The sequence below is a fragment of the Callorhinus ursinus genome, unplaced genomic scaffold (assembly GCF_003265705.2).
Source record: "Callorhinus ursinus isolate GAN/ISIS: 27379988/994484 unplaced genomic scaffold, GSC_fseal_2.0 scaffold13, whole genome shotgun sequence".
Lineage (NCBI taxonomy): Eukaryota > Metazoa > Chordata > Mammalia > Carnivora > Otariidae > Callorhinus > Callorhinus ursinus.
Window position 1 is genome coordinate 25857302 of NW_027397075.1, and position 25640 is coordinate 25882941.

Below are 25640 nucleotides of genomic sequence, written 5' to 3' on the forward strand. Positions count from 1 at the left end.
ATCACTGGGATTTTGAGGCAGCCCTCTTGGGACAGGTGGCGTTGGAAACAGCATCCCAGCCAAGGAGAGAAAGTGAGGGGCCCCTGAGGAAGTGTGCAGGGTTGCTGAAGGCAGCCCTTGCGGAGAGTTTCTGGACTATACAAGAAAGTGGCAGGCGATGAGCTGGAAAGGGAGCTTGAGGCCAAAGTGGGTCCTGAAGCAGGAGTTTTCATTTAGGTTGGATAAATAACAGGGAGCCCTTCCAAGACTCATTTATTCAACAAATATGTACTGACTTCAACCCCTCCCCCAGAAGCTCCCCCAGGTGCTGTGCGAGCAGGGAGCACACGTTTCGGATGGCTCACAACCAGGGGCACCCAGGCTCCGCCCTGGGCCTCGGGGAGCCCCGCGCCAGCTACACAGGAAGATGAGGCTGCGGCCGGCTCCAGGCTGGGGGCCGGGCTGTGAGCTAGGCATGGCAGTAGGAAGGGGCCACTTTGTGGGTGAGGGCACTTGGCAGGGTCAGTCACCAGTGAGGTCCCCTTAGCCAAGTCCTCTAGCAGATGACACAGGGAAGAAGCATCCCATCAGTGACTGGAATGAAGGGCCAGAAAAATGGGGCAAAGAGAGGGGAGTCGGGCGGCAGAGGAATGAGCACCCATCTCCCCCCCACCTCAGCCTGCAGCATGCTCCGGTCACCGGTCAGCGTGGCGGGGGGACTCCCGCCCAGTGCTCTTCTGGTCTTCTTGCCCGTAGTCATCCTCCTCGTCCTGCTCTGTCTGAAGCTCTTTCACCTGCTTTGGAGCCTTCTGGTAGGCCGCCCGATTCCTGAGAGCAGTGAGGACAGAGGGGAAGGGTTTGCCCTCACTCAGGCCGGGAGAGCTGGGCCCAGTGCTCCTTATGGGAAGATCAGCCATCGGACCTGCCGCCCCTCCCCGCCCAGATGCAAAGGGACCCCGGGCTGGGGGGCTGGCTCGGAGTGGACGGGCAGGCGGCACAGACTTGCTCTGCTCATGAGCTCAGAGCGTTATAGGAACGGGCCAGCTCCGCCAGACCAGGAGGAACCAGCCCCTGGAGGGGGCCCCACCCGTGCTTGCCCCCGGACAGGCCACAGGAAGCCTGGGGAACTACGGGCCTTGCAGTCAGGCACCAGGACAGCAAGGCCACTTGGGGGCAGCTGTCCCCGGTGGTGGTGTGAGTGGCAAAGGCCATGAGGCGCTGTGACACGTCCTCGCCCTCTGCTCAGACCCTTGCCAACAGGCTGCCCGCAAACACTCACGGCGCTGTGTCCTCAGCCCTGCCCTCCTGCCGGCGGCAGCAGCAACAGAAGAAGACAATGCCAACGATGATGATGGCCGCAGTCAGGCCGCCGGCAATGCCCGCGTACAAGGCCACGTTCATGGAGGCTGCAAGAGACAGAGCAGGGCAGCGGCACCTCCCGAGTTCTGACCTGAGCCCAGGCATCTGGGGCTGGTGAGCCAGGGTGAGGGAAGCCTCTGGGCAGGCCCAGCCTCCCTCCCAGCCCAGGGAGGACTGTCGGCTTCTAGTAACACGCCACAAAGGGCATGGCCTTGCAGAAAGGTGACCAGGTAGGTCTAGAGACCACTCTTCAGGATGGAGGCGGATGCGAAGATGCACAGGCCAGTAGATCTGCGCCCACTCCCTGGGCAACCCAGGCTCCTGCCAAGTCCTCAGCTGTCAGCCATGCCAACTCCTACTCTAGCTCGTCCTTGAGCTGCTGGAGGTGACCCACCCCCCAAAATAAGGTCCAGGCTCCATGGCAGCTGACTCTGGACACTTCCCTCAGGCCCACTGAGTGGCCCTAAGGGCAGGCAGGGCTGAGCAGGTCTCCAGAAGTCAGTCTGAGGCTCTACTTCCAAAGAACCAAGGGAACTGGACTGACCTCTAGGCCGGGAGCATCTGGTTGAGGTCACCCCAGCTACCCTGCCAAAGAGGCTCCCGAATTCACCTCCACAACGTCTCTCTCAGCTGCCTCTTTGGACCCCAAGCCAGTGATCTTTCAGCCTCGGTCCACTCCCCTCCCCCCCCCCCCCCCCAACCCACTCTTACGAGGTCTGACAGCCACAGTGATGTTACAGGACTCGGTCCCCACCTCATTGCTGGAGGTGCAGATGTAACAACCCGATATATCTGTGGAGATGTTCTTCAGAGACAAGGTCTGGCCTGTGACTGGGAAGGAAGAACAGCAAGGGTGAGGAGCCCAGGCACCACAGGTCAGCGGAGACACCTAGGAATCTGGGAGCCTGAATTCCCAGGCAGACACGAGCACTGCGGCTGAACTTGTCCGAGCCTCCTCTGAAACATGGAGAGGGACAGAGTGTCCACCTCTAGGCCTCCCAAGACAGCTGCAGGCAGGATGCCCAGTTCTGAAGTACTCGGAATTCAGCCAGGCCCCCTGGTTCTGCCCCTGATTAATTCTGTGACGTTGGCCCGGGAACTTAGCTTCACTGAACCTTAGCTTCTCTATTTATAAATAACAAGAGTCCGTGGGAGGCACGCTAATAGCATAAAATGAGGTACTGATCAATGCAAGCCCACATCAGAACACCTGATGTGTAGTGAGTGCTCGGCAAACATAAAATACGTATGTATTACATGAAAATGCTTTCTAATTAGAAGATATGGTTATAACCACTTTTATGATCTTCTGAAACTGAGTCCTTGAGCTTGGACTCATGGAAGAAGTCCTTGAGAAATCAAGAATGGTCCAATAGTCCTCATGAGAAACCTTCCTGCTAAATCTGTGATCCTATGAATCTCTTCACCTTGAAAGGGAGAGCTTTATGCTTAGACATCTTTATATGCCCTGTCCTCAAAGAAGCTTTGTCATAACTGCTATCTTGAGTGGAGAGTTAGAGACCTTTTCCTCTAATCTGCGGCAGAGTTAGCCTCGTAAGATCCTGCTGCCACCAGGTGGTTGCATTTCATCCAGAGGAGATGTCTGACCTGGCAAGTGGCACCCAGTCACTGTACGGCTCCTAATCTCCAACAAGTCCAGGCTTTCTCTGACTGACTTATTTAGCTTAGTATTATACCTTCCAGCTCCATGTTGTTGCAAATGGCAAGATTTCATTCTTTTTTTATGGCTGAATAATATTATATTGCATACACATAACACTTCTTTATCCATTCATCAGTGGATAGACACTTGGGCGGCTTCCATAACTTGACTATTGTAAATAATGCTACTATAAACATAGGGGTGCCTGTATCCCTTTGAATTTGTGTTTTTGTATTCTTTGAGTAAATACCCAGTAGTAGGATTACTGGATCATAGTGTAGTTCTATTTTTCACTTTTTGAGGAAACTCCATACTGTTGTCCATATATGTGGAATTTAAGAAATAAAACAAGTGAGCAAAGGGAAAAAAAGAGAGACAAATCAAGAAAAAGATGCTTAACTCTAGAGAACAAACTGATGGTTACCATGGGGGAGGGTTAAACAGGTGATGGGGATCAGGGAGTACACTTGTGATGAGCACCAGGTGATGTGTGAAAGTGTTGAATCCCTATATTGTACACCTGAAATTAATATTATACTGTGTGTTAACTAACTGCAATTAAAATAAAAACGTTAAAAAAAAAATAACAAGTCCAAGCTTCTTAATGCCATCACAGTGTTACAGATCTGGTCCTGCAATCACCTCAGCTTTATCTCTTGCCAGTTCCCCTGCTGTGCGGCGCCCCCCTTGTCCCACCTCCAATCTCTTGCCAGATTGTATCTGGTGCGGATTTCCCTTATCTGGATGTGCTACTCTGTATACTTCCTCAGATGTGATCTCTTGTGATTTTGTCAGCCATCTTGTATGGGAAGTGGGACAAATATTCAATCTCCAATGTCACAGAGGTAACTGGAGTCTTCGAGAAGTTAAGGTACTCGCCGAATGCCACAAAATTAAGAAATGATAAAGCGTAACAAAAATCCCGTTTTAGGTCTAGAACTCTCTGGAGCAGTTGACAATTTTCTTTAAAAAATATGTATTACACAAACAATGCAGGTTCATTATAAGAATTTGTACATGATATGAAGCTATTATTTAAATCAATCCAGTCCAGAAAACCTTTAGACGCTTGATCACCATGACCCTAAAGAAGGTGAAGACAGTCTCTGTCCTGGCCTGAGGGTTGGCAGACAAGAAACCAGGATGATCACAGGATGATTAGAGTTAGAAATGGAAATGCTATTTGAGTTTATAGCAAGGGAGTTTAATCTCATCTGAAGGGTCAGGGAAAGCCGGTATAAAGAACAGAGAATAAAATAAAATCATCCATAATTTCACCAGCTAGAAATAACAGCTGATGATTTGGGTTATTTTCTTCCAATCTTTTTCTATGTACTTTCTTCAGATTCTTCCCTTGAAACCCCCAGCTGTATCTTCTGGATGCTCATTCTCTATATGCTTCTACCCTAGAATTTCATGCCTCCGAATGTTTTCTGGAATATTGCTTACATGTGACATTAACATACAGTACTAAAAAAGCAGTCCAAGACCAAAGCAAATTTCGACATCATTGAGAGAGGGTTAAATACATTTTTTAACAACAGAACTCTTAGAGCTTCTAATTTGCTAATGAGCACTGGGTGTCCCTAAATGGAGGTTATAGCAATAATGGTCTTCTTTCCTTTTAAAATTTTTAAAAATTAAAGTGAGTTAACATACAGTGTATTATTAGTCTCAGGGGTAGAATTTAGTGATTCATCAGTTGCATATAACACCCTCTGCTCATTACCTCCTGTGGCCTCCCCAGTGCCCATCACCCAGTTACCCCATTCTCCCCCCCCACCTCTCCTCGGTTTGTTTCCTAGAGTTCAGCATCTCTTATGATTTGCCTTCCTCTCTGTTTTTCTCTTATTTTCCCTTCCCTTCGCCTATGTTCATCTGTTTTGCTTCTTAAATTCCACATATGAGTGAAATCATATGATAATTGTCTCTCTCTTGACTTATTTTGCTTAACATAATACCCTCCAGTTCCATCCACATCATTGCAAGTGGCAAGATTTCTTTTTTTTTTGATGGCTGAGTAATATTCCCTTGTATGTATATACACCACATCTTCTTTATCCATTCATCTGTCAGTGGACATCTGAGCTCTTTCCACAGTTTGGCTATTGCAGACCTTGTTGCTATAAGCATTGGGGTGCAGGTGCCTAATGGAATCACTGTGTCTGTATCCTCAGATCATGGTGTCACATCTGGGATTCTGCCCCACTTTGCCACCTGAGCACCTTTAAACCAGGCACATCCCCCACCGCAGTGGACTTCTAAAAGTTCCGATTTTGCACTCCGCAGCTTATAATGCTTTGTAGTAGCCTCCTTAAGCAGGCTCCCTCCCTGCTGCCATATACTCAGCTATATCACACTGGAATCAGGTCTCTGCACCTCCTAACTTCCAAGTGGCGGTCTCTTTTCTACTTGTAGACTTGCAGTATTTGTTTTCTCAGAAACTCCAATTGATTTCTTAGGTATTCAGAATGATTTCATAACTATCTAGTTGTATTTGAGGGATGAGACAAACTTAGGGTCCCCCTACTCCTCTGACATCTTAACTCCTCCCCCCTAATGGTCTTATTTTCTAAACTAATTGGATTTTTTTTTTTTTATTTTTAAGAGGCATCTTGGGGCACCTGGGTGACTCAGTCGGTTGAGTGTCCAACTCTTGATTTCGGCTCAGGTCATGTTCTCAAGGTTGTGAGACTGAGCCGTGTATCAGGCTCCACATTCAGCACGGAGTCTGCTTGGGATTCTCTCTCTCCCTCTCCTTCTGACCCTCCCCTGCTCTCTCTCTCTCTCTCAAATAAATAAATAAAATCTTAAAAAAAAATAGAGATTCAGCCTATGTGTAAAGGTGTACACAGCACATTGCAGACCGATCACGACAGAAGCTTCAGACTGCCTCCAGGACCTTTCCGGTTATCAGAGCCCAGCTTTGGATTCCGGGCCTTGTTCCCCAAAGGAAACGGTGGACGTTAGAAGCTGGTCTGGAATTAACCAGTGCATATGCAGTGCCACAAGATCTGCTCTGACTCTGAGCTGGGGCTCCCAAGCCCCTTTTCCTCTTGGAAAGAACCTAATACAGTTTCTGAAATCCGGCTAACGCTGATTTCGCTGCAGTGGCGACACCTTGTGGTCAAGAAGAGGAACGCACAGGACCGTCAGCCTCCCACTTCCCTGGGCTCCAGCTGGGGAGATTTCCGCAGAGAGAAACCCCCGTCTCCCAGAGGCACTGATGTCAAATTGGCAAGATTTAACTTTCCTGTCCCCGGCCGCTCTCCACCCCCACAACCCTGACCCTACGGCTGCCACCTTTTACTCAGGATGTTCAAGATCCTCCTTAGCTGCAGGGCACATACCCTTTGACCCTTCAAGAACCTCCTCCTCTAAAGTGCTCTAGCCCCCAGAATTACCCCTCCCTCCTTCCTTGATATCCAAATTCCTCCTCTTTTAGTGCCTGAAGTTCAGCTGCCTTACAAAGGATATTCAGAACTATCACACATGGGATCTCCTCTTTCCTCTTCCCAGCCTTCTGGGTTTTCATCCCAGGGTTTTCAGATGAGGATTCTAAGGGTCAGAGAGGCTGTGAGTGACTTACAGCTACAAGGTAGAAACATAAGGACTGAAATTCTTATTTACTAATTCCAGAGTCCCTGTTCTTTTCGCTGCTGGCTTGTTTCCATTGATTACTAAATGAAAGGAAGCAATATCTACTGCCTTCAGATAGAGAAGGGTGGAGGAACCCTACTCTCAAACTGTCCACTGTGGACTGAAATGTTTTAAAAAAAAATCAGAACTGGGTTTGTTCTGACTCTGGTGCTCCGTGAGGCAGGTGGAGTCCGAAGGCTCTGAGAACGAACTCCACCCCATTCCATCCAACACCAGATGCAAGCTTGCCTTGCTTTTACCATTACCCACACTCTTGGCTGGCACTCCCGGATCTGGACTCTGTCTCTGAGCAAACCTTAACTTGAAGCAGGATGAAGCTTTTACAAAGTAAGCACGTGAGTCTCCCTTTGACCTTCTTTCATGTCCTCAGGTTTCTCCCCTTTCAAATCACTGAAAGACGAAGGTTTGGCTTCCAATAATTGGAAGTCTTTCCTGATGGAGGCTGGAGAGCATGAGCAGGGCAGTCATCTGTGATGCCCCTCAGAAGGTGCCTGGGGTTGCAGGGCAAAGGCCAGCCTCTCTGGCCCCATGCACAGGTTCTTCGTCGTCCCCCATCGCTGCTTTTCATAAAGCGGTACCCCCTCCTCCCTGCAACGCATGCTCCCTACCCTCGGCTGCACAGAATACTCGCGATTCCCGGGATATTTGCCATGCCTACCCTGCTCATCCTTAAGGATCTAGCTCACGTACCACATAGTTAATAACACCTAGCGTTAAGGAGTTCCATCTACCTACCAGGCATGGTCTCCATGCTTTACATGTTCTTTTATTTAATCTTCACAGGAACTCTGTGAAGTAAGTACTAGTGTTATGCCCATTTTACAGATGTAGAAACTAAGGCACAGAGAGGCTATTGCCATGGTCACACAGCTAACAAGTGGCAAGGCCAGGGTTCAAGCCCACACTAGGCTCTTAGCCACCTGCTATCTTGCTCCCTCAGGGGCCCCCTCCTTGGAGAAGCCTTTCATGCCCTTATGCACCCCCTGGTTTACAACAGCCCGGTTATAAAACTAGCACGGCGCTCACCATGTAATCTTCGGCCTTGGCTCTCCCTATCCAGCCTTTGCTGGAAGGGCCAACCAGCCATTGTCCGCGGCAGACCTTGATGACCATTGCTGGAGTCACCGGGTCGTGCACAGGCAGGGCCCGTCAAACCCAGAGGAGAGCTGCCAGGTGGTTTTCAGAAATTCCAGACACACTCGATAGCAATTCGCCAGCCAGAAATTTGTCAACAAAACTGGAAACTTGTTGAAATCCACAATATCCTTTCTAATTTACATTGGAGTGAGTGGGGTTTATTTATTACTTTTAAGAAGTTCTCGTTTGGCCCCCAGGTGAGTGAAGGACAGACCGACAAAGATCGTCCTTGTTTGACCAGAGCCCAGCCTGTCCATTCACCAGTGCGTCTCCACCCTCTGCTTCCCTCCTGGCTGCCCACTTCCTCCTCACCCACACCGAGCAGAGAGGCCGCCTGGAAGTTAGGCCAGCCAGCAGCTTTCAGACCTTGTCTGTTCTGATCTCCAGGAGCGCTGGCTGCGCCAGGGGCTACTGGGGCCCAAAGATGCCACTGAGGTATCGCCCCCCACCAGTGGGCACCAACGTAATGACAGTAAGATATTTATATAGGGTTGTTTTGTTTTGTTTTTCAGTTTGTTTCCTGACCAAAGGTCAAAGAGCAAGCTGCCCAGTACAAAGCAGGTCTCCAGGCCACCGCCACTGAACCTAACATCTCCTTCCCTGAGACTGAGGGACCCTTACGGCACACCTGGTCGTGCAGGGGCTGTGGCCACAAACAGAGGGCAGGTTTGGGAAGGAGGGCTTCCGTGGAGCCTGAGCTGGACCAGCCTGGATGGGGCATTCCCGATGGGAATTCCCGCCCTTGAGTGGAACCACAGAGCTAGGCTTGAGGCCTTGAATGTATACTTTAGGACATGATCACAGTCAAAATGAAAACCCCACTTGGGCTTTTGCACGGAGTGGCCATCCAGACGTGCTTATTCAAGGAACTGAGTTGTGCGGAACAAAGATAACAGATGAAGATTTATTATGCGCTTCCACGGAGTGCTTTATGTGACTCACTTTTATTTTCCACAACAACCTATGAGATGGGGATTATCATGAGAAGACTCAGAGATGCTGCAGGGGGAGGAGGGCAGGGGAGGAAAAGGGCAGCCCTTCAGGGAGACCTGACTGGTCAGGCCAGGATCTCCCCTGGCAGCCCTAGCATTTGGGGTGGGGGCTTGCATTTGGGGGTGGGGGCCTGTCCTCCCCACTGACCCTGTTACCTGCTGGTGTTGGCCGCTCCTGGTTCAGGGCATCATAGCTCTTCCAACTGTACTGAGGGGCCGGAGAGCCCTCCTTCGATTGGCAGGTCAGCTGGATGTCATTCCCAATCACGGTCTCTCCCTGGACGCCGCAGTCTGGTTTGGAGGGCGGCACTACACAGGGGAAGGACCAGAGTGAAGGCACGCATCAGGTGGGGCGTGGTGACAGCCACCTCCCACCTCGGACACACACTCCTACTGCTCTGTTTGTCCTCAGGCAGAGAAATTCATAGCCAACGGGTGAGAAATAGTCCTGCAAGGTCAATCCACCGCAAAATATCTCCTCAGTGGCCCTGTCACCATCACAGAGAGGCAGCGCGCACCTACATCAGGAAGCATCCTGAATGCAAGATTAGAGTCCCCACCATTAGAAATGGTGGGGATACTGAGGCCCAGAGAGGAGACTGGGTGGGACTGGAACCCAGGTCTTCTGACTCCACATCCAGTGATCTCTCCACCAGCCCAGGAGAGCTCCTTCTGATGTTGGCTCATCTGTGCCATTTTAGGGAAACCTTGCAGTCCCCCAGTGTTCCCATCTGTAAGATGAGGGGACAACGGAATTTCTGTAAAGGGTCAAAGGTAATATTTTAGATGTTGTGGGCCACGTTATAGTCTCTGTCACTGTTTCTATGGTTTCAATAACCCTTTATAAATGTAAAAACCATTCTTGGCTTGCAGGCCATGTACAGAGGCCCAGGCTGGATTTGGCCATGTCTGCCTGCCCCTGGGTTAGGGAAAGGTCCCTCTCTCTGAAGCCCTTCAACTCAGACTTCTTAGGAAGGTTCCCTTTGTGTTAAGCATTGCCCTTGTCCTGGGTTTTGCTGAGAAAAATGCAACTATTTGGAGTGGCTGGGTGATTGGAGAGACCCCAGGTGGTAGCAGAGTTGCATGCTGGGTGAGAACGAGGTCCGAAGGGGTGGGGGTGGGGGCAGAAAGGAAGAGACAAGGAAAGGGAAGCCTACAGAAAGGAGGTTACAGAAACCAACCGGCCCCTCCCCTCACAATCCTGACGCGATCTCCCACAATTCCCGAAGATCTTAAGCTGGTGCCATTTGCTTGGCATTGCCGTAGGATGGCTCATCCTACACCACTGGGTAGGATGGCTCATTCTACAAACCTTGTTGGGCACTTCCTGTATGTCTGAGACCGCTAGGCACTGGGATGACATAGTGAGTGAGTTCCTGTGTTCAAGGAGTCCAGTGGGGGCAAAAGACAAGTAACTGGACCATGACCAGGCAGGAGGCAAAGCTGCGGGGGCGGGGAAGGCACACTGACCCCCACAGCCTGGGCTGTGACCTGGAGGAAGAGTGAGAGTAAACAAGGCCAATAGTGGACGTGGTGGTGGTCAGAGAGAGGTGAGGGCCCTCCACACAGAGGGAAGAGCGTGCAAAGGCCCTGAGGCAGGAAGAAGCATCAGGTATGCTTGAGACTTCAGGTAGTGCCCTTGGGGCTGGGAGTGGGGAGAACATACAGTGCAGAGGGCTATTACTGAATCCCCTGTGGCAGGCCTGTCCCCTCCACCTCTTTCTTCAGACCCCTGGATGGTCCGCTTGCCCTGGTCAGTAGCGCCACCCATTGTACCATCCAGACTGCACGGATGCATGGTCACTGAGCATGCAGAGTGGCACAGCCCCCCCCCCCGCCCTCGAGTGGCTGGGGGAAGCTACCCAGGATGCACCCGGCCGCCGCTTCTGGTTTTTCTCTGAGACAGGCAAGGGGTTCTTGGGTGTGTGTGCCCCACAGCTCCTTCTCTCCTGAGGGCCACCAGGTGTGGGACAAGCGTGGAGAAAATAACAGCACCCCCCCCCACACACACACACCAGCCCCTGCTGCACAGTCCCTAAACCTAAGAGGCCCAAGCTTGGTTCACAAGCCACCTTTTTATATCCTGGTCCAGGCCCCAGGGACTGAAGCAGCCTGGGCAGGAAGAGACTGCTGCCTTCGGACCACTCTGACAAGCAGCCGTCTGCCCCGCGGGCCCGGCAAACAGGTACAAGCAAAGCTGAACACTGCTTCCCCAGAGACTGGCTCTAGGTCAGGGTTGATGAGCCAAGTTTGCCTCCTGAACTCTCCAGAGGTGCAGGAACAGCCCTCTCCACGCATGAAAAGCACTCAGCCTGCTTCCCAGGTATGCCTTGACCAGGGGGCTACAACTTTCCCAGTTAGAGAGCCCGCCGGAACTATGATACCCCCAAATTAGTGTCACATGGAGTCAGCCTCATACTTGGTGTGCATGACCATTGTCAAGCCTTTCTGTGACCAGCCTTCTCTGGGATCCGAGACAAAAAGGAGAGAGAACAGACCAAGGCAAAGGAGCATTTAGCATCTAGAGAAACATAAAAAAGCAAGCTGGACATATCCGGAGGCTAGCTTTGCCAGGAGAAATTACTAAGGCAAAGCCGTCATGCACTCTGGAGGCGGCAGTAGAGCTAACAAGAGACCAGTCTTACGAAGGAGTGTGTCAGGTTTTTGTCCGTACCTCCCCCAACACACACACACACACACCTGGGGCCCTTACCCTCGGCCCCCAGGCTGTCCTCCCACCCCAGCTCACGCTAGGCACACCCCCCCAACTCTGTCCCGATCTTCTCTAAGGATTCCTTCCCCAGCCCCCCACCATCACAACCAGCGAAGACCTCGAATCAGCTCTAGTTCAAACAGCCCCTCCTGCGGGGCGGTGAGGCCTGCGGGGCTCCCGGAGATCTAGGGTTCTGGGTGGCCTCTTCTTACCCCCCAGACTGAAGGCGGCTGTACCTGGAGCCTTCGGGACTGGGCACCGCGCCGCTCCAAAGCCTGCGCCTCCCGCTGCAGACGCCAGGCGGCGCCAGAGGCCGGGGAGCCGCCCGGTCCCGCCCCTGCCCCAACCCCCCCGGAGCGCCGCGTGCGGGGGGGGGGGAGGGGGGGCAGGGCCAGGTGGCTTCCCCCTGGTGACCCGCCCTGCGTGCTCAGCCCCCGTCCGAAAGCTCTCCGCTCCCTCAGTTTACTGTGAGGTCGCCCAGCCCCGTGTGGGCGGCCCCGTATAATTAAAGCCCTTCTACCTAAAAATAGCCCAGTAGCAAAAGCCTTTTGGAAACAAAACTTTCTTTTAAAGATTTTTACTGGATTTCTGAACAGAGAGTACAAAAATGATTTCTCTCTCTCTTTCTTTTCCTCTCTCTCTCTCGTTGTAAAGCAAAACACTGAGTTCCGTAATCTCTGATTCAACTTGTGTCTTTGCCCTCCTAGTTAGTTAGTTCCTGTCTTAAAATGAAGCTGGCCATGGGAGGGAAGGAGGAATCGGACATTCACACGTAAGTGGGGTCTTGCTGCCTTTCCCCCAACCAGCTTGTTGCCAAAGGAAAGTGGGAGCTACTTAAGGGAAGCCAGAAGGAGACAGAATCAGCCAGAAAAGGACCAGATCCGGAGAAGTGAGGAATGCAGCTAGGGGTCAACCAGGGCCATGGGTTTGGAGGAAGACCTACAGAATAGAAACTAAATAAAAACGTGCATTTTCTTGGCCTATAATATCTGTCCAAGGAGCTAACGCAAATAAAAATTAAGAGCTATGTACACAAAACAATTTGTTACATTATTCATAATGGCTTTGATTGGAACAGGCTGAAGGTTCAGCCAGGGACAGGGGACTCTATCCACTCAACCAAGTGGCAGGGAGCCTAAAGGACTGTAGGTGCTAAGACAGCGGAAAGCACTACCTGGTGAGAAATGAAAAGAGCCAAGTACCAACCCATTCGGCTACAAACTCAGTTATGGACATGAATAAGCATGTGCACAGGAGCCGGAAGTCAGCGTGGACAAATATAAAACCTAGTGATACGAGTGAATGTTTTTCTTTTTTAGTTTCTCTCTCTCTCTCTTTTTTTTTTCCTAATTAGTATTTTTAGGAGGGCAAGGCAAACACAGTTATTTGTTTGTCTGCGTTTGGACCAAGGTTGCTATAGCGGCAGGTGGGAAGAGCAGAGCTCCATTTCAACAACTAACAGCCTTCTGTGCGCTACAGATCTCCACCTGAGGGGCCCTCCAGAGAGCAGGCCCCCTGCTCTAAGGGTCCTGGGTAGACAAACACATCAGGCACCCCAGCTAGATTGGGAGCAACTAAAACACGGCTATAAAAATGCTAGAAGATGATAATGTGTGATGGCGACAGCCTCGTCCATGAGGTGAGAGGGGCTGTGAATGTTCGTTCCTAAAGGTCTAAGACCATCAAGAGCCCCCGCCGTGAAAACCCAGAGACAATGAGGCATGCACTCATGGGGCAATGGGGCTTCCATCTCCAGGACCCTAAGCAAAGACCTCCCACGTGGAAGAGCAGGTACAGAACCTCAGTTATCAATGAGTGATGTGTCCAAGATGCAGGTGCTCTGTGGACAAATGAGGGCAAATGGCATATCCGGAACTGGCTGGGCTCTGCCCCGCCAACCTTCTGTTGGCATGGATCCAGGAAGGGCAGAGCTCAAGTTACTGCCGGGGCCAGCTAAAACATCACTGGCAAGCTTACGTCTGCTATCAACTGACAGAGAGTGTACTTTGAAAAGGTAAGTAAACCTAGAAGAATTTGGGAATCATCCTCAACTGGATCAATTACTGGCCGGGGGTGGCAGGCTTACATGGCGGAGCAGTGCAGGGCTTTGCATTTGGGCCATCCTGTTTTGACAGAAGCTTGTACACTTTCTACAGGTGTCTCGAGCCTCAGTGTTCTATTAAACGTGTTAATACCCACTTCCACAGATGGATTGCAGAGATTAAAAGAGACCATAAATGTAAAGCTCTTAGATGCCTGGCGCATACCTGGTCCTCAGTAAATGGGAACTATTATGACCATGAATTTGTGGCAACTTTCCCACAGACCAAGGTCATTGCAAGTTGATGGTAGTTTTTCTCTCTATTTAAGATAAAACCCCTCTGTTTTCAGAGCAGGAGGACACAGAGAAACGGGAAATTTGGCTACATGGATGGGTGCAGGGTTGTGAAAGAGGTCCTGTGCCTTCCTTCTACAAACCAAAAAAAAAGGGCTCTGCATCTGTCCACGGGAGGCCTGGAATTCTGTTAGAGATCCCTTGTTATTGAAGGTCATTAAATCTGAAATACTTCTTCCTAGATGAGAGGACTTAATCTTTTTAATATGTCATTCCTTTGCAAATTAATTTGTAAGTTGACCATAATTCCAATCAACTTCTATTTTTAACTAAGCAAAGTGATTTAAAAAATTAACATGGAAGAATAAATGTGTAAAAATTGACAGAATTTTTTTTGGAAAAGTTTAGTAACAGAAGATATTACACAGTGCCAGGTATTAAAAGCCAACTATTCAAACACTGATAGCTCTAACTAAAAAAACAAAAACAAAACAAAACTAGATAGAGAGATAGATATGTCTATATATATATATCAACACTGAGTATAAACATACTGTAATCAAAACCATGTAATATCAGCATAGGAATAATCAAAAGAAAAGTGAACAAAAAAAGGAGTAAGAAAGCAGCCATTCTGTGTAAGAACTTCCTGTGTGACAAAGCTAGCATCCCAGTGGGATGATCAGTGTTTCTTTGGTACAGTGAATGATGCTGATGCAATTGGCTATCCATGTGGAAGAAAACAAAGTTAGACTCCTAGCATCCTATTTACAAAAATAAATTCCAGGTAAAATAAAGGTCTAAGTGTAAAAAATAAGGCTTAAAGACATAAAAAAAGAACATTAAGTTCATTTTTATACTCCCAGAGGTGGTGGTACATGACAAGGGACCTCAAACACGTGATAGAAAACATCAGCATGATACAGATCGGGATTTCTCCTGTGCCTCAGAATTTCCACTACAACCTCCAGGGGAGTAAGTGTCCTCAGTATTAAGGAGAAGCATGAGAAACATCCCAGCAGCCTTTCCAAGAGCGAATCCTTAGGTTATCAGTGACCCTCCTCCCACCCAAGCAAGAGAAGCCTGGAGGTTCAGCAGGAAGGAGATCTCTTTGAAGAGGACGCTTAGGAATAAGGACCCATGAGCATTTCCTCTCCTTCTCTTGGGGGAAGAGAAGGAGGTATTTCCCCCATCTCGGGTCAAGCCAGGGAGGCACCAAAAGAATCCGACATGGAGACTGGGGTTCCCTAGTGTTGGGAGCTGACATCTCTCATTCTCTGGCTGAGGCTCACTGAGTGACAGAAACCTGTAAGTTCTTCAAGTGCTGATCCTGCAGCATGAGGATGGAAGGGCTCTATAGATACCTCTGGGTCCCTGGGGATCCCCCTGAGGACTGTGGTGCCTGCCTGTTGCCAAGAGAAGCAAGAGAAGCCGGCTGGAGCAGGCTGCAATGGCAGGGTGGGGGTGCAGGCTGATTCATGTCATGAAGGGGGTTGTGCCCAAATGGGGGTAGTGAAGCTCATTAGTGGCTAGATTAACATTTTGATTTAGACTGCACTGAATTTTTTCTCACCTAACAAATTAACAAAATTTACAAAAATTAAAAAGATTGATAACATTCAGTACTGGTAAAGATATGGGAAAACAGGCGTGCTCATAAAATGCCATAGCAATGTAAGTTGCTTTGAGGAACGTAGTTTGTCGGTATGGATTAATATTTAATGAAGGCATCGTCTTTGACCCAGAAATCCTACTTTTAAGAATCTATCCAATAGAAATATAAACAACAGAGTGGAAGAATATCTATATATATCAGTATTGTTCACACACAAAACTGGAAACAGCCTGAGGATATCCATCAGGATGGAACACTTGAATAAATCATAGTACATCCACGTGATGGAATGTATGCTGCTAACAGGTAGATCTATAGGTATTGATCTGGAGAAATATGCATGAAACATTACCCAAAAAAATATTGCCAAGTGATCTTTATAATATGATCTCTCTTTTTTTTTTCCAAAGGAAAGGAAAGAAAGAAAAAGTGTGTGTGTGTGCATGCACACTTGCATAGTTGAAAAGGACGTGGAGAAAAGTATGGAGGAATATTACCATTGGCTACCAGGCTGGTGGTAAGATGGAAGGAGATGGTTAATTATTCTCTCTTCGGGGCTACATTGTTTGATTGACACAATGCTTCAAAAAGCCAGGCAGCCACTTCCCGCAATTTAAAAAAATCCCACTAAGGAGTATAAATGGAAAAAATAAAGGAAAAATGATCCATCATTTTGGTTTAAAGCATTGCTACCTTCCAGGGTGGAGGCCATTCCTTATATTGGACCTAGAGGAGCCATTCATTAAAATGCATCCAGTAACTGACTGAGTCAGGTGCCTACTTTCTCTGGGCCTCATCTACAAAATGAAGATACTAAAGTAGGTGATTGTTCCGAATCTTCCAAAACTATAAGCTCCAACAATAAGTTATCTGTATGAAGAGAATGTCATCTTGGGACATATTTCAAAGGTAGTAGAGCCTGATCTTCGGTGTGTGGTTGGGGCCCAGGGGTGGAGAGATGCTGGTGTGAAGGGTTTCTACTGATTAGCTGGATTTATGACGGGGAAGTTCACAATCTGGCTCTCAGCACCAAAGGAAGGCCCGGTGAGAGTGCTTATTTAGGATCTAGGATTTCTCTTTTTCTTCTCCCTAATAAGTTTGCGATGAAAAGGAAGGGAGCTGCATTATGGGGAAGAGCGCTGGATAGAGCATGGGCAGAATTTCCCAGGCTAACCCCAGGGCCACTCCAAACCAGCCTTCTCCACTGCCCTGGAACTGTGTGCCATTGGTGGGCCACTCAGAATAGTCTTCGGTTAAAAAGGGAAGAGCTGCCCCCTGCCCAGGCAGATGGGATGAGGGGAGGAGTCTGAGCTCCTGGTCAGGTCTGGCTGCCTCTGACTTTACCTTCCCACAAGGGCGCTTCTTCTCTGAGCACGCCTCCCTGCCCCACCTCCCTGCCACCCCAGGAAGGAGACAGAGACGCTCACCGAGGACCAAGAGCCGGATGCGTGACTTCGAGGTTCCCACCAGGTCTGACATCAGGGAGACTGAGCACTCGTACGTGCCGTTGTCATCCATGGTCAGCCGGTCAATGGTGATGGAGGCGTCTGATTGCTCAGCATTGCTCGATATGTTGACGCGGTTCTTGTAAAGTTCACCATAGATGTAGCTTTTCAACGAAAATTGCCAGGTGAGCACCCTTTCCTGGGAGGAAGAAGAAACACCACTTGGCCTTACCCCAAGTCTTGGCATGGTGCTTTCAGCCTGTGCTGAGTAGCCTCATCCACCATTTCCCAGGCCCAAAGGGCTGACTCAGCAACCCCTCAGAAGAAACAGCTCTAATATGTAGTGCCCATTTGTGGGTTCCTCTTATAATGTATGTGTCCTTTTAATGAAAATACTAAAAGACCAGGGCAGATAGGCAGTTCATAACACAGAAGCACAGATGGATAAAGGGCTTTCTCGGATCCCCACACCTTCACCTCTGGTAACCTCTGGCATCTCTCTTACCCATTCGATTTCAAACTGTTCTCACTCATTCAGACAACCAGAGTTTAATGAGCACCTATCACGTGCCACACATTGTGCTAGGCGGCCGCCATTGGCTTCCAAGCCCACTTTATTTACTTGACTCTTACCTTTGGAATTTATTTATTCACTGATCTACTCATTGTTTACCAAAAAGAACATGAAACTGGCTAAGATCACTACTTTCTAGCCAAACTGCCCAAGTACAAATCCCAACTCTGCCACTTACTAGTCATATGACCTTGAGCAAAATGTGACTCCATTTCCTTTTCTACAAAATGGAGATAAAAACAATAACACCTATTTTATACAATTTTTGTGAGGATTAAAGTATATATGCAAAACAGTTCGGGCATTGCCTGACACGGTAGGTTTGCTGTTAAGTGCTAGACATCATCGCTATTGAGCGTGATATTCAAAGATGAATAACTCATGATTTCTGCCCTCAAAGGATAAATGTTATGACACCCTATGATTAGCTACGGGGCCTCAGAATAGAGGCATTACATCTAAACTGGGAAGTATGGGAAGGCTTCCTGGAAGAGTTCCCAGAAGACAGTGGCTTGGATCCTGAAGGACAAAGGAGAACCGGCCAGGCAAAGGGCTAGGGGGTTGGAGTGGTGCACGTTGCAGGAGGACAGATGTATTTGGCATTTTAAGCAAAGGGAGAACATTGAAGAAAGACCTAGGAGTGGGAAGCTCTGGGTCAACCCCAAGTGGTTCAGTATGAATGGAGGTGAGTGTGTGAGGGTAGGTGGAAGATGAGCATGGGCAGGTAGTAATAAGGATCATAGGTGCTCTTTACTGAGTGTGTGCTCTGTGCTGGGTACTATTCCAAGCACTTTGTGTGTATTATCTCACAACACTGCCATGATGGAGGTATTATGATTACACCCATTTTACACATGAGGAAACCAAGGCACCAAGAGGTTAAGTACCTCTCCCAAGTTCACGTGGTTAACCAAATGGCAGGGCAGGGATTTGAACCAGACATCTGGTTTCAGAGCCCGGACCCTGGCGATTCTGCGTTGCCAGACTGCAGGCACTGTGTATACGGGACTGAATCGGTTACACTTTATCCTGAAAGCACTAGAGAGCCATGTATTTTAGGAAGTCAACTCTCAGCACAGGGTGGGAAATGAATTAGAAGGAGAAGCAAAGGCAGTTAAGAAATGAGTTGAGCAATTCAGATGAAAAACGATGGGTCTTTGGATCAGGCTGTGGCAGTGCAGATGGGAAGGATGAAGTGAATTTGGGGAGGGTGAACAGGGTAGACCGATGGGACTGGGAGTCAGGGAGTGGCAGACCTCAAGGGGGAGGGTCTTTGGCCTGAATATTCCGGGTATACAGTGATGTCACTTCCAAGAGAAGAAACACCTAGACAGAGAATGTTTTAAGAAAAAATGATGCATTCTGTTTAATAGGTGATGTGCCTGAAGTGTCGAAGGGACACCCCGGTGGAGCTCAGTAGGAGTGGATAGGGCAGCTGAGTGCACCTGGGAATGAAGGTTTGGAAGTCAGTGACTTAGATATTAACTGAGCCATGGGCTGGAGGAGGCCACCCCAGGTAAATGAGTATGGCATGCCAAGTCCCCAGCACACTTCATTCTGAAAGGTCGGGGAGAGCTCAGATGGATCAGAAGAAAACCCAAGATGGGACTGCCAAAGAGCCAAGGGAGGAAGATTCCGAGATGGGAAAGTGGTCGATAGTGGGAAATGCTAGCGAGAGATGAAACAAGGGGAAGCCTTAATGAGTACATTGAATCAGCAAAAGTTGCCAGTGACATCAGTGGGTTGGTAGAGGCCAAAGGCAGAGCAGGCTTGGGTAGAGAAGGGAGTGTGGAGACACAGTGCAGGTCTGATGCTGCACAGGTCCTTTGGGCAAATTAGGACAAGGTGCCCTAGTTTTTGGATCGACACAGCCTGTGCCAGGGCACGCGAGTTGGCTACTGGAGTGCAGGCTCCCTGGGCTGGGTACCCTTGTGCAGGGCATAACTGCAACTGCCCTGGGAGGGGCCGGTAACCCTCGGGAAGCTTGGCTGAGAAGGGGAGGAGCATCAGGGCGGGAGAGGAGGAGGTGTCTTGAGCTGAGGACCAGCCCACGAATGCAGATCCTTCCCAGCTCAGCTCTTTTCTGACGGGCTGGCTCTGCCTGGGGCTCTTGATGCCCCAACCTTTCTCCTAAACACAGCTATCCCAAGGCTTCCTCCCTGGATCCTGCACCCCCGCCCCCTTGCCCGGACCTGTCACAATAATCTCCTTGAGGATACAGATTTAATCCCTTCTCCGCACCCTTGCTTACTCTCAAGGGGATTGCCTCAAATCCTTTTGGAAGTGGGGGATCCATCAGTCAACAGAAGAACTTTAGTGTTTATTAAGCACTCAGAAAAGTGCCTCATGAGACCTTACATCTGGTTGGCTGAATACATGTGATGGTGAAAGAGACAGCCTTCAGTTTGTTCAAGCTAAAAGCTGCAGCTTCCCTCTCTAGGTTTTACCCTGAGATTCTGGAAATAGATAAGACCTGTGCCCATGGCCCATCAGGGTCCCCAGGGCAATAGACAACAGGGTGCATCAGGCAGGATTTACTCTCCTTCCCCTGGGTCCTGCTGCTCTAGGCCTTGGGTGTCCTGGGTCACCCCTTCTTTCCTGTCAGGGAAAAAGGTAAATGCTTTCACTCTGGGTATTCCAGGGACCTAATGCTTACCTCTGGCAGGCACGTTTGCATTTTTTGTTTCTTTTTTCTTTCTTTCTTTCTTTCTTTCTTTCTTTCTTTCTTTCTTTCTTTCTTTCTTTCTTTCTTTTTTTTTTGTTATTAAGTAGGTCCACACCCAGCATGGAGCCCAACACGGGGCCTGAACTCAAGACCCTGTGATCAAGACCGGAGCCAAGATCAAGAGTCCAGGGCTTACACTGAGATAACACCTTACACCAGTTAGAATGGCAAAAATTAACAAGGCAGGAAACAACAAATGTTGGAGAGAATGTGGAGAAAGGGGGAAAGCTCTTACACTCTTGGTGGGAATGCAAGTTGGTGGGAATGCAAGCCACTTTAGAAAACAGTATGGAGGTTCCTCAAAAAGTTAAAAATAGAACTACCCTATGACCCAGGGACTGCACTACATGGTATTTACCCCAAAGACACAGACGTAGTGAAAAGAAGGGGCACCTGCACCCCAATATTCATAGCAGCAATGTCCACAACAGCCAAACTGTGGAAGGAGTTGAGATGCCCTTCCACAGATGATGGATAAAGAATATGTGGTCCATACATACAATGGAATATTACTCAGCCATGAGAAAGGATGAATACCCACCATTTGCATCGACATGGATGGAACTGGAAGGGATTATGCTAAGTGAAATAAGTCAAACAGAGAAAGACAATTACCATACGGTTTCACTCACATGTGGAACATAAGGAATAGCATGGAGGACATTAGGGGAAGGAAGGGAAAATGAAGGGAGGGGACTCAGAGTGGGAGACGAACCATGAGAGACTATGGACTCTGAGAAACGACCTGAGGGTTTCAGAGGGGAGGGAGGTGGGGGATGGGGTAGCCAGGTGATGGGTATTAAGGAGGGCACGTACTGAATGGAGCACTGGGTGTTATGCGCAGACAATAAATCATGGAACACTACACCCAAAACTCATGATGGGAGGGGGCGGAGCAAGATGGCGAAGGTAGGAGACCTGGATTTCGTCTGGTCTCAGGAATTCAGCTGAATAGGGATCAAACCATTCTGAACACCTACGAACTCAACAGGAGATCGAAGAGGAGAGTAGCAACAACTCTCTGAACAGAGAAGCGACCACTTTCTGGAAGGTAGGACGTGCGGAGAAGTGAATCCGAGGCGATATTCGGGAGGATAGACGGCGGGGGGGGGGGGCCTCCGTCGGCCGCTTCTGGCAAGTGCTAGAGCCGCGGAGCACAAAATCGGAACTTTTAGAAGTCGGCTCCGCGGAGGGACGTCGCTGCAGTGGCTAAGCGGGGGGTGGAAACCACGCGGGACAGTGTGGTCTCAGGACCCTCGGGGTCACAGAAAGACTGGGGGTGCCTGAGTGCGCCAGAGCTCCCAAGTATTGGAGCGGGGAAGCCGGCTGCAGAGACGGAGCAGAGTCGCGGGCTCTCAGCTCGGGGTGGCCATAAACTGTGATCCGCGGCCCAGCTGGGACACTGTGCCTCCAGCAGGAACCCAACAAGTGACAGAGCCGGGGAGACTCCCCTTTCTCCCCCAGGAGGAGCCGCGCGGGAATGCACCGCAGGGATCTGCTGGGTTTGGAGACTCCACACGGGGTCGGGTGCCAGAGATAGAAATGCTCGGTCACAGGCCGGATGAGCACGGAGTGCGGCCGGAGACCGGGGACACGAGAGTGACTGCTTTTCTCTGGGGGCGCACTGAGGAGCGGGGCCCCGAGTTCTCAGCTCCTCCGAGTGGAGATTGGGAGGCCACCATTTTCACCCTGGTCCTCCAAAGCTGTCCCGAGAGGTTGAAGGGAACAAAAGCTCCTGAGAGCAAACCCGAGCAGCTTGCTTAGACCAGAACAACAAGGGCGGGGCAATTCAGCCTCCGCCAAAGACATTTGGGAACCACGGCAACAGGCCCCTCCCCCAGAAGATCAGCACGAGCAGCGAGCAAGCCAAGACCAAGTTTACCGATTAAGGAGAACGGGAGAACTCCAGCGCTAGGGGAATACTACACATAGAATTCATGGCTTTTTTTTTTACCATGATTCATTAGTTCATCAAAGTTAATTTTTTTAACTGTTTTTTTTTAATTTTTCTTTTTCCCTTTTTCAACCAACATCTTATCAATCCCTTTTAAAAAAAAATTTTTTTTATTTTTCATTTTTAAAGTCATATTTTATCCCTTCATAGTAGTTACCCTTATTTTTGGCATATATATATAAGTTGTTCTCTCTTTAAAATTTTGAGATACAGTTTCTTCTAACAGGTCAAAATATACCCTAAATGACTAGTGTATGGCTTTGTTCTAGTCTCCTGCCTGACCACATTCTCTCCCTTTTTTCTTTTTTTTTTTAAATCTTCTTCTTTCTTTTTTCAAACAACTTATCAATTCCTTTTATAAAATCTTTTATACTTTTCATCATTACAGTCATCTTCCATCCCGTCATTGTATCGACCCTTATTTTGTACATATATGTCTTTCTTCCTTTAAAATTTTAGAAGGCACTTTTTTCTAACAGACCATAATATGCCCAAAATCTAGTGTGTGGCACTGATCTATGCACCAGCCTGATCATATTTGATCATAGTCTGCTTTTTTTGTATTGTTCTGTTTTTGTTTTTATCTTTTTGTCTTTTTTTTTTCCTCTTTCTTTTTTCTTTCTTTCCCTTTCTTTTCCCCTGGTTTCAGGTCTTTTCTGATTTGTATACAGTATATTTGCTGGGGACGTTGTTAACCTGTTAGCATTTTGTTCTCTCATTCATCTATTCTCCTCTGGACAAAATGACAAGACAAAAAAAATCACCTCAGCAAAAAGAACAAGAGGTAGTACCGTCAGCCAGGGACCTACTCAATACGGACATTAGTACGATGTCGGACCTAGAGTTCAGAATCATGACTTTAAAGATACTAGCTGGGCTTGAAAAAAGCGTGGAAGTTATTAGAGAAACGAACTAAAATCTAACCAAGTCAAAATCAAAAAGGCTATTGATGAGGTGCAATCAAAAATGGGGGCACTAACTGCTAGGATAAATGAGGCAGAAGAGACAATCAGCGATCTAGAAGACCAAATGATGGAAAATAAAGAGGCTGAGAAAAAGAGAGAGAAACAACTACAGGATCACGAGGGCAGAATTCGAGAGATAAGTGATACGATAAGATGAAACAACATTAGAATAATTGGGATCCCAGAAGAAGAAGAAAGAGAGAGAGGGGCAGAAGGTATATTGGAGCAAATTATAGCAGAGAACTTCCCTAATGTGAGGAAGGAAACAGGCATCAAAATCCAGGAGGCACAGAGAACGCCTCTCAAAATCAATAATAATAGGTCAACACCCCAACATCTAATAGTAAAACTTACGAGTCTCAGAGACAAAGAGAAAATCCTGAAAGCAGCTCGGGAGAAGAGATATGTAACCTACAATGGTAGAAAGATTAGATTGGCAACAGACCTATCCACAGAGACCTGGCAGGCCAGAAAGGACTGGCAAGATATCTTCAGAGCACTAAACGAGAAAAATATGCAGCCAAGAATACTATATCCAGCTAGGCTGTCATTGAAAATAGAAGGAGAGATTAGAAGCTTCCAGGACAAACAAAAACTAAAGGAATTTGCAAACACGAAACCAGCCCTCCAAGAAATATTGAAAGGGGTCCTCTAAGCAAAGAGAGAGCTGAAAAGCAGCAGAGATCAGAAAGGAACACAGACAATATACAGTTACAGTCACCTTACAGGCAATACAATGGCACTAAATTCATACCTTTCAATAGTTACCCTGAATGTAAATGGGCTCAATGCCCCAATCAAAAGACACAGGCTATCAGATTGGATTCAAAAACAAGACCCATCAATATGCTGTCTGCAAGACACTCATTTTAGACCCAAAGACACCCCCAGATTGAAAGGGAGGAGGTGTAAAACACTTTACCATGCTAATGGACACCAAAAGAAAGCTGGGGTGGCAATCCTTATATCAGACAAATTAGATTTTAAAACAAAGACTGTAATAAGAGAGATGAAGAAGGACACTATATCCTACTTAAAGGGCCTATCCAACAAGAAGATCTAACAATTATAAATATCTATGCCCCTAACATGGGAGCAGCCAATTATATAAGACAATTAATAACAAAAGCGAAGAAACACATTGACAACAATACAATAATAGTGGGGGACTTTAACACCCCCCTGACTGAAATGGACAGATCATCTAAGCAAAAGATCAACAAGGAAATAAAGACTGTAAATGACACACTGGACCAAATGGACTTCACAGACATTCAGAACATTCCATCCCAAAGCAACGGAATACACATTCTTCTCTAGTGCCCATGGAACATTCTCCAGAATTGATCACATCCTAGGTCACAAATCAGGTCTCAACCGGTACCTACAAATTGGGATCATTCCCTGCATGTTTTCAGACCACAATGCTTTGAAACTAGAACTCAGTCACAAGAAGAAAGTCGGAAAGAACTCAAATACATGCAGGCTAAAGAGCATCCTACTGAAGAATGAATGGGTCAACCAGGAAATTAAAGAAGAATTAAAAACATTCATGGAAACCAAGGAAAATGAAAAAACAACTCTTCAAAATCTTTGGGATACAGCAAAGGCAGTCCTGAGAGGAAAGTATATAGCAATACAAGCCTTTCTCAAGAAACAAGAAAGGCCTCAAATACACAACCTAACCCTACACCTAAAGGAGCTGGAGAAAGAACAGCAACTAAAGCCTAAACCCAGCAGGAGAAGAGAAATCATAAAGATCAGAGCAGAAATCAATGAACTAGAAACCAAAAGAACAGTAGAACAGATCAACGAAACTAGGAGCTGGTTCTTTGAAAGAATTCACAAGATTGATAAACCCCTGGCCAGACTTATCAAAAAGAAAAGAGAAATGACCCAAATCAACAAAATCATGAATGAAAGAGGAGAGATCACAACCAACACCAAAGAAATACAAACAATTATAAGAACATATTATGAGCAACTCTATGCCAGCAAATTAGATAACCTGGAAGGAAATGGGTGCATTCCTAGAGATGTATCAGCTACCAAAATTGAACCAGGAAGAAAGAGAAAACATGAACAGACCTATAGCCACTAAGGAAATTGAAGCAGTCATCAAAAATCTCCCAAGAAACAAAAGCCCAGGGCCAGACGGCTTCCCAGGGGAATTCTATCACACATTTAAAGAAGAATTAATACCTATTCTCCTGAAACTGTTCCAAAAAATAGAAATGGAAGGAAAACTTCCAAACTCATTTTATGAGGCCAGCATTACCTTGATCCCAAAACCAGACAAAAACCCCGTCAAAAAGGAGAATTACAGACCAATATCCTTGATGAACATGGATGCAAAAATTCTCACCAAAATACTAGCCAATAGGATCCAACAGTACATTAAAAGGATTATTCACCATGACCAAGTGGGATTTATCCCTGGGCTGCAAGGCTGGTTCAACATCCGCAAATCAATCAACGTGATACAATACATTAACAAAAGAAAGAACAAGAATCATATGATCCT

At 47.9% G+C, this 25640-nt stretch overlaps 1 protein-coding gene across 1 annotated transcript in view; it reads right to left on the reverse strand.

Moving 5' to 3' along the window:
- Window positions 1-228: 228 nt before the first annotated feature.
- The window catches only part of GPA33 (glycoprotein A33), a 45214-nt gene continuing 19802 nt past the window's right edge, over window positions 229-25640 (reverse strand). The window contains exons 3-7 of the mRNA XM_025878021.2: window positions 16881-17097; window positions 8947-9099; window positions 2050-2169; window positions 1259-1385; window positions 229-807 (exon numbers count right to left, since the gene is read on the reverse strand). Coding sequence (XP_025733806.1) covers window positions 675-807; window positions 1259-1385; window positions 2050-2169; window positions 8947-9099; window positions 16881-17097 — 750 coding nt within the window. The 3' untranslated portion in view covers window positions 229-674. The remainder of the gene's footprint in view (window positions 808-1258; window positions 1386-2049; window positions 2170-8946; window positions 9100-16880; window positions 17098-25640) is intronic.